General features: G+C 43.7%; 1 protein-coding gene across 1 annotated transcript; it reads right to left on the bottom strand.

Annotated features, from left to right (window-relative positions):
- Positions 1–2,163: 2,163 nt before the first annotated feature.
- On the bottom strand, positions 2,164–7,393 carry ptcd1 (pentatricopeptide repeat domain 1). Its single transcript, XM_086295157.1, has 8 exons — positions 6,688–7,393; positions 6,396–6,536; positions 5,067–5,285; positions 4,875–4,976; positions 4,061–4,708; positions 3,650–3,766; positions 3,303–3,485; positions 2,164–2,619 (listed from the first exon to the last, which is right to left on the bottom strand). The coding sequence occupies exons 1-8, from the start codon at positions 7,150–7,152 to the stop codon at positions 2,368–2,370; spliced, it is 2,127 nt and encodes a 708-aa protein (XP_086151283.1). The 5' UTR covers positions 7,153–7,393; the 3' UTR covers positions 2,164–2,367.
- Positions 7,394–9,353: the final 1,960 nt, after the last annotated feature.

Genomic DNA, 9,353 nt, shown 5'->3' with positions numbered 1-9,353 from the left:
GACGCGGACTAAAGCTTTCTTGGCTGCTGCCTCAAAGCACACTGTGCGCTGTCTATCTTGCGTGCTGCACAATATCGTTTATTACTTAGTAAATACTGATATCTATGACTAGCTAGTTTATTGTGATGGTGCTTTGTTTTCTCTATTATTATGTTGCTCTTTGTTGTTTGCTGTCTCCTCTGTTTGTTTTTTTTGTTTGTTTGTTTATTTTTCTCCATACAGGTGACCCAGGAGTTCTTTTTTTTCTCTCTCTCTTCCCCCCCCTTCTCACCATCTCTTCTCCCCTTTGGTTTTCTTTCTTTCTCTCCCCCTCTCTCTCTCATTCATTCCCCCTGTCCTATTTATTAAAAAAAAAAAAAAAAAATGACAAAGGATGAACTGAAGCTCTGCCATCACATAATGTCGCATACTGCTGTTTCTGATGTCATTTAGAAAAAAAAAAAAACAAAAAAAAAAACATTGCGTGCAGCAGCAACCACAGCCTCCCAGACACTGTTCAGAGAGGTGTACTGTTTTCCCTCCTTGTAAATCTCACATTTGATGATGGACCACAGGTTCTCAATGGGGTTCAGATCAGGTGAACAAGGTGGCCATGTCATTAGTTTTTCTTCTTTTATACCCTTTCTTGCCAGCCACGCTGTGGAGTACTTGGACGCGTGTGATGGAGCATTGTCCTGCATGAAAATCATGTTTTTCTTGAAGGATGCAGACTTCTTCCTGTACCACTGCTTGAAGAAGGTGTCTTCCAGAAACTGGCAGTAGGACTGGGAGTTGAGCTTGACTCCATCCTCAACCCGAAAAGGCCCCACAAGCTCATCTTTGATGATACCAGCCCAAACCAGTACTCCACCTCCACCTTGCTGGCGTCTGAGTCGGACTGGAGCTCTCTGCCCTTTACCAATCCAGCCACAGGCCCATCCATCTGGCCCATCAAGACTCACTCTCATTTCATCAGTCCATAAAACCTTAGAAAAACCAGTCTTGAGATATTTCTTGGCCCAGTCTTGACGTTTCAGCTTGTGTGTCTTGTTCAGTGGTGGTCGTCTTTCAGCCTTTCTTACCTTGGCCATGTCTCTGAGTATTGCACACCTTGTGCTTTTGGGCACTCCAGTGATGTTGCAGCTCTGAAATATGGCCAAACTGGTGGCAAGTGGCATCTTGGCAGCTGCACGCTTGACTTTTCTCAGTTCATGGGCAGTTATTTGGCACCTTGGTTTTTCCACACGCTTCTTGAGACCCTGTTGACTATTTTGAATGAAACGCTTGATTGTTCGATGATCACGCTTCAGAAGCTTTGCAATTTTGAGACTGCTGCATCCCTCTGCAAGATATCTCACTATTTTTGACTTTTCTGAGCCTGTCAAGTCCTTCTTTTGACCCATTTTGCCAAAGGAAAGGACGTTGCCTAATAATTATGCACACCTGATATAGGGTGTTGATGTCATTAGACCACAACCCTTCTCATTACAGAGATGCACATCACCTAATATGCTTAATTGGTAGTAGGCTTTCGAGCCTATACAGCTTGGAGTAAGACAACATGCATGAAGAGGATGATGTGGACAAAATACTCATTTGCCTAATAATTCTGCACTCCCCGTATACAGCCCACACACTGAGCCAGACACCTCTCCTCCTCTGTGCTTCGGTCTTGTCCAGCAGTCAGCACGGGAGGAAGGTTGAAACTGAACGGAAATATAAGCCATTTCTGCAGAATCAGTCTCAAGCAAATCCACAGGAGATCAAACTGAATCCATTAAAACACAAAGTAGTACAGTCCTGTACTGATTAAAGGTTTGAGTGGGCTGAAGCAGCGAGTCTGGGAACAGCTGCTTTAGAAATCAGAAATGCGTTTGCCTCTTATTGCAAGATGATTTATCTTCAGCTCTGGGTCATCAGGTTCACGCTTACTGTTCGTTTGGATAAAAGTTGACTTTGAAAATGAACTGAGCAAACCTGACATTTAACAAAGGCCCTCAACTTGCTTACAAATGCAGGTAATCCTCACACCAAACAACGTTATGAAACTGCTGTTTGTTTATTGAAACGCTGATCAATATTAATACTCAGTTAACCCGAAATCCACAAATTTTATGACCAGTGTGGGTCACTGAAAGCCAATGGGTTGGTTGGGTACCTTTAAAATGACAGTATAACTGAAAAGATGGAGATGAAGAAGTTTTATTTTTCAATAAACAAGCCCAAAAACTTGAAACTGGAACATAAATTACAATGACATCACTGTTTTTCAAGAATAACGCAACCACATGAGCCACTATTTTGATCCAAGTCCATCCAGGGTTATAAAGTTTATTACAGAACAAGCAGCAGGTAAAAGAGTGGTCGTGATGATCTCCTGGAGTTCAGTCATACAGTGGACGTGCTGCTGCTCTTCCTGTCCCTGTTGCGAGTATGACACCTCCTGGCTGCTGCTCTGTGGTTCCTCTGGGCCTCCGTCAGCCCATCTGCAGCCTCTGTTCTCAGCTCTGCAGCATCTGTCTGGGACTGCAGCGCTCCCTGCTCCTCCTCAGCGCTCTGAGCAGGCATGTGCTTGAGCCACTGCTGGTAGTAACCACGGAAACCGTCAATTTGGACCAGATAGTTGTTTCTGGATTTGTACTGGGATAGAGAGAGGGGAGAGGGTGCCAAAAAGTGAGGGGACCAGAGTGAAAGGAGAAATGTGAGTCATACAGTCACCTTCCAAGTTGGATCTTTGTTGTGCCACGAAATGAGAAGAAGTTGTCTGTTTACAGACTGCACTGAAGTCAGTAAACAGAGAGGCATTAAGATTGACAGCATACACACTTCAATTAGAGCCAAATAGTTTACAGTGTTTTTTATTCCCGTGTTTCCAATTTAGATTTTACTTGACTGGTCTGCCTGTGTATTTTAACATTGGCTGGACTTGCAACTTGCCTGCTTTGGACTGCAGCCAGTAATAATTGTTCTGCTCTGCAGCCTCAGTGAGCTTGGCACCAGCTGAAGTCTGTGATAAGAGACTCACTGGAGAGGCAGCTAATTATATCAAATCAAATCAAATCAAATCACTTTTATTGTCACATCACATGTGCAGGTACATTGGTACAGCACATGTGAGTGAAATTCTTGTGTGCGAGCTTCACAAGCAACAGAGTTGTGCACTCTGTGTTATATGGCACTTATTTGTGAATTAGAAAAAAAAAACTTATAAAGGAATATCCTAGCAATTATTTGAAAAGAGCATATGCCTTCTCTAAATATGTGGGAAACACTCATGTACCAATCATTACAGATGTGCTCAGTATAGATGGGTGCATGCTGACCTGGTTATAGTTGGGAGGATATTGTGCAGCAAACTCCAGCTGTCTGATGATGACCTCATTAGGCCAGACTTTCATGTCACTCATGGTTTTAAGGATTGTTCTTAGGTAGACGTAATCCAGTTTGCGACTCGCTCGGCCAATCAGAGCAGAGAACACGTGGACGTTAGGCCTCAGTCCTGCTTCCTGAGAAAAAACGCATAGAGCAAAGTTAACTAAGATGCACAAGCACCTAAACCCTGCATTCCTTCTACCGACCAGCAGGGGGCGAGTTCTGCACTAACAATGCCAGAGACAGAATTCAGGTCAATAAACAGCCAAATTTAGTGTAATAACATATGCTTTGTCACCTCTATGCCTTTCAGCAACTGAAGGCCGTCTTTCTGCTGGTCACAGGCTAATGCAAGGCACCCAAATGTCTGCAGATCCACATTTACATTGCGCTGTCTCATTACACTCAGCACAGCCTGAAAAGTGAAAGAAGTGTGTGAAAAACAGCACGCACAGTTTAAACATTTCTAACTCCAATTTTGTTAACGTTTACCCAAGTTTAAAATTTGTGTTCCTTCCTCCTCCAGATTTACAGATACCAGATAGACAACAGTTTTTCTGAGGACTATTTCTCCTAAGAAGTTGCTCCAGGATGGGCGTCACAAACAACACACACACACACACACACACACACACACACACACACACACACACACACACACACACACACACACACACACACACACACACACACACACACACACCCCTACCTTTGCCTCGTCCAAGTCCCCGGCTCGCGCTGATCTGTGAATCACAGAGTTGAAGAACGCGACATCAAGCTTCACTTGATGCCGTTTGGCGACCTTCAACAACACCTGCAGAGACTGGTAGCCTGGCTCCATCGTGTCGGCCAGTAGGGTCAGAGTCCTGAGGTTTGGACTGAGTCCGTTAGCTTCCATCCTCTCTAGAAAACCTTTAGCTCCACCGATGAGGGCGAGCCTGTCTGACATTTTATCTACAGTGCCAAGGGAGACCACAGCACCTCTTTTACCCTCAAAAAGTTCTAGTAGGTTAGGAGCAGAGGAGTTGGCGACTAACTCTCCGGGTAATCGGGCATTTACTGTTTGCCTGACCGGTATCAGATGGGCCGAGTCATGTCTGAGTCGCGTCTCACTGCTGTCTTCCTTCTGCTCAGGCTGGATAAATAACCGTCTCTCAAGTAGGTCGATGTCTATCACAGCCTTGCACCTGGACTCCGACACATCCTTGCTCCCTTTCTGACCCTCACAGTCAGTCCCCAGCAGAAGAGCAGTGGCCAAGGCAGGATCGCCAAGTCCACAATCTCTGGCAGTTCTCAGGAGCAGGGTATAGTTGTGCGAGTCAGGACGAATCCCTGACTGCAGCATCTGGCGCCACACCTGAAATGAACATTACGAAGGAGCTCATTTGTGTATCAAGTATCAATATTGTTTAATGACCACCTGATGTATCATTATCAGATTTTTAAGATCAACGAGAGCTGGCATTGGTTGGGCTATTTTAAAGTTTACTCCTAAAAACATCCCACACTTAAGTATTACGTACCTGTAACGCCAGCCTGAATCCTGCCTCTTTGTCCTTCAAGCAGCCCATCAGCAGGTAGTGAAATGTCTCCTGAGTTACAGCATGACCATTCTCCAGCATCTCCTACAAAATGCACACAAACCCAGAATAAGACACAATTTGGTGACAATGGATGAGCTTTCTCCCTTATAAACATGCAGCTGTGTGTCCTACCCTGAGCGTATAAATGCAGGCCTGAAGGTGGTTGGTGACGGCGTGCGCCTTCAGAAGAGCGTGGTACGTGATTGTGCTGAGAGGGTAGTTTTTGCGACGGAGCTCTTGCTCTAGCTTCAGCGCTTGCTGCAGGCCAGCTTGTTTTGAAGGCGACTCGGCGCAGGCGTTGAAGAGCGCCGTGTAGGTTGCATCGTTAGCAGTGAGACCACGCTTCTTCATCTAGGAGAGAAAATAAATAAACAAATAATTACAGAGAGGGTTTCTGACTGTGTATAACGATCTGTCAGAATAAAGGACAAGAATGAATAACACACTTAAATATTAAAAAAAACAAACATCTACAATGAAACTAAACTGATTGTGAAAGCTGGCTCTTCTATGGCATTAGTGGACTAAAGCAGTCCCCAAGCTTTTAACCCCTCTGAATTTGAAATAAGACTTATATTTATTTTAACACACAAACACATAGGAGTCTCGCATCAGTGTCTGAAGCTTTAAAAATACTAGAATCTGTTCTTTGATTATAGCCAATCTCCACAGTTTTCCTGACACAAATCTGGAGGGTGGAGGGATTGGCAGCCTGCAGCATTTAAAGTAATGTTTCTCATTAAATCTTGACTGCCATACAAATAAATTTATAGTAACTTTGATGGCTGTAGTAGCTGGTATGTGGGGCAGTTCAATTGTACAAATCATTTGTATTAATCTTAGTCTCTTCTTGTGGATATTAAAAGCGAGGTCCATATTCATGCATCTTCTCTGTGGTCTTCCTTGTTTCCCGCTGGCAGCTCCATCTTCAACATCCTTTGTTCACTACATCCACCATCTCTCCTCTGCACATGTCCAAACCATTTCAGCCTTGCCTCTCTAACTTTGTCTCCAAATTGCTTCACCTGAGCTGTCCCTGTGATAAACTACATTTAGAATTTTGTCCATCCTGGTCACTACTGATGAAAATCAGAGCATCTTCAACTCTGCCACCTTGAACTACTCCTATCTTTAGTCAGAGCCACCGTCTCCCAACCATACACCATCGAAGCTCTTCTAGACCTTCCCTTTAAATCTTTCACCCTGCCTGTTGCTTCGGATTGTTGACCCCAGGCATTCACCTTCTCTACTCCTTGCACATCTCCCGTCTTGCTTCCACCTGCTCCTTAGCCTCACTACATATCACAATGTCATCTGCAAACATCACAATTCAGCAACTGGAAACTGCAGCACCTGAATCAACACCACTCTAAAACTGTCAAACATGAATATTTTAACTTAGTTAGAGTGTACCTTGCACACTGACATCTCATTTCAATTGGTCAAATTAAATATGCTTACATCATTGTAGAGTTTGAAGGCTTTTTTCAGTTGTCCAGCTCGTCCACAGCCTCCTATCAGGACCGTGTAGTTGTACTCCTCCGGCTGCAGCCTCTCTCCCTGCAGCATGTCCCTGCTGAACACATCCAGAGCCTCCTGTAGCTGTGAGAGCACAGAGGAGGGTTATAAACACATCAGCAGGGAAGAGAAAGAACAGAATGCTCCTTTACGTTGGTTGCCAAGTTAAACACAAAGAAGAAGAAGAAGAAGAAAAAGAACAGCAGTTAACATAAAACTGCTCAGCCACACTAACCTTGTTCTCTTTGATGAGCTTTTTGCATTGTAAGAAGTACCAGTACGGTGTATTTCTCCTCACGGGCCTCCTCTGAGGTTTACCGGCGTCTTCTCGCTCTTCTTCGTTCCCGGTTCCGTCTTCCCGGTACTGCAGGTCCCAGAGGCCTGGGCTGCTTTTCCTGAACGTCCTCCTGGAGGCCATGTCGGTAGACAGAGAGCCGAAGTTTTCCCAGTCAAGTGGTTCAGAGGGGGAGTCCAGTGGGTCCGCGTCTCCTCGGGAGAGGGCTGACAGACACACGGGCCTAGGATGCCAGGGAGTGTGTGTGAGAAGCCTGGATAAAGGGTGCTGTGACACATCCCGTCTGCCTGTTAGAGTTAGCGGTTCTGGTGACTTCCTAAAGGTTGAAAATGTGCACAGCCTGGCAGCAGGAAGCGATATTTTCCTCCCGTTTCGCGCACACGAACGGACAACGGACGTCAGCATGTTTGTTAGTGTTAGCGAGCTGGTTAAAAGCTAACGGATCATGTCGGGTTTCTTCCTTTTGTCAGAAAACTACAAAATGTGTTACACTTACAAGGCTAGCTAAAGGTGCACTAACTAGCTGCTGACAAGCTGAGTACAACCACGATGTTTCAATGACACAAACTTGCCCAGACCTTAATAGTAGATATACAAATATAATTATGAGCGTCTTTTTGGGGGATTATTTTTTAGATCGTTGGAGTAAATTAACTAATTTAATTTAATTTAATTAAAAGTATATTTCTATTAACGGTTTACATAAATTGTTGAAAAATACCAGTCTAGTTAATTAAGGATGGCGTACTTCGATCGACTACATCGACAATATGTTAGTACGCCTGTGTGGTGTTTAGGCTTCACATAATCTTTAGATAGATTGATATCGCCCCCTGCTGGCTATGAAAGTACATTTTCCGTCTTTTGAATGGGGTGAAATGAGGTGAAGGCTAAAGCCACATCTTTCTATTTACTAAACATCCAGGAAAATGTTCTAGTTAATATCTAAGTGGCGGGTCAGGTGGGGTCAAGCAAGGCTTAAATGAAACAGGTAATAAACCCTCAAGTGAATAGGCAGGATAGTTTAGTCAGCATTATTACCCTTGCAAGGAAAGCTACAGCAGCATGTCACACTATGGTATTATTTCAGCAGAGGGCTCCAAGTTCAGTTCAATAGGCTAAAGCTTGTTAACGCATATACTTAACCAGCCAATCACATGACAGGAACTCAGTGCATTTAGGGATGTAGACGTGGTCAAGATGACCAGCTGATGGTCAAACCGAGCATTACATGACTTCCAGTGTGGCAGGTGGGATAGTTTGAGTGTTTCAGAAACTGTTGATTAACTTGGCTTTTCCCACACGATCATCTCTTTTTATTACACTGAATGGTCTGAAAAAGAGAAAATATTCTGTGAGCGGCAGAGGAGAATGAAGCTGATACAAAGGCAACAGTGATTCAAATAACCAGTCGTTACAACCAAGGTATGCAGAATCACACCAGGTGCTACTTCTGTGCGCTAAGAACAGGAAACCGAGGCTACAGTTCGCACAGGCTCACCAACACTGCACGAGAGAAGATTACAAAAACATTTTCCGAGCGGAGGAGTCTTGATTTCTGCTGTGACATTCAGATTGTAGGTTCACAATTTGGCATAAACAGATATGTTTAGTTATAACAGTTCGGACTGGTAGTGATGGTGTAAAAGTGTGGGTGAGTATTTTTTGGCAAACTTAGGGCCCCTTAGCATCAACTGAGCATCACTTTAACACAGCCTATCTGAGTATTGTGGCTGACATTGTTTTTCCCTTTGGGACTAGGCTTTACCCATCTTTTTATGGCTGCTTCCAGTAGGATAACACACCATGTAACAAAGCTCAGGTCATGAAAGTGATTTCTTGAAGATTTAGAGTTAAGTTAAAGGTGAGTTGGACTTAAAATGAGTCCACAGTCACCAGATAGCAATCAAGTACAGCACCTTTAGCATGGTGGTAAAACGGGAGAGTCACATCATGGATGTGCAGCTGAATAATCTGCAGCAACTGTATGATGCTGTCATGTCCACATGGACCAAAATCTCTGAGGAATGTTTCCATCACTGTGAACTCTTTATTGTCATTGCACAGTCATAGTTAGTACAATAGCACAACAAAGTTTGAAAAGTGTCCCACGTCGACACTAAGCACAGTAAACTTTAAAGTGGATAAAAAGTGCAAAAAATGTATGAATAATCAATGCTAGCTTTTATTTGAAATTAAGGAACTAAGTATTTTGGGTTTTTTTCTAAGTTCTGCATTTTGCTGTTATTTTGAGACAAAGCACTGAATTGTGATGTGGAAAGAAGTGCACCTGTTTCCTGTTACAATCCCTGTAGATACATATATTTGGATCTTAATTTTTAATCATGCAAATTACCCAAAACCAACAAAAGTCAAGTACTCTTGGTGAAAATAATCTGCCTTTATGGCACCCTGAAGCTGCCTTTGAAGAAAATAAAAATTCTCTCTCTTCTTCAAGTCTTTATCATTAAAAGGCCAGCATGGCACTCGCTGCTGTGGCTGATCAGAAAAATCAGAAATCTACAACCCCAGTGTACGAGAGACAGCTTCGGCAGTGTTCGGAGTGTTTTTGAGACTGCGACTGAAATCACAGACAGCAAGAAGTT

Source organism: Aulonocara sp. 'chitande type north' Nkhata Bay, linkage group LG6 (genome assembly GCF_057382095.1).
Source record: "Aulonocara sp. 'chitande type north' Nkhata Bay isolate Kocher_YH1m ecotype deep benthic linkage group LG6, A_spYH_male_GT1.1, whole genome shotgun sequence".
NCBI classification, from domain to species: domain Eukaryota; kingdom Metazoa; phylum Chordata; class Actinopteri; order Cichliformes; family Cichlidae; genus Aulonocara; species Aulonocara sp. 'chitande type north' Nkhata Bay.
Note: the sequence above shows the minus strand (reverse complement) of the source record. Positions and strands in the feature narration are given on the sequence as shown.

Bases quoted from the DNA above. Each gene is read 5' to 3' on its own strand.
- ptcd1 (XM_086295157.1), bottom strand. From the start codon at position 7,152: ATGCTGACGTCCGTTGTCCGTTCGTGTGCGCGAAACGGGAGGAAAATA. The intron at 3,767-4,060 runs GTAGGGGTGTGT...TTCACTTTTCAG, and splicing joins GGGACTTGGACGAGGCAAAG to GCTGTGCTGAGTGTAATGAG. The intron at 3,486-3,649 runs GTGACAAAGCAT...GTTTTTTCTCAG, and splicing joins AGTTGCTGAAAGGCATAGAG to GAAGCAGGACTGAGGCCTAA.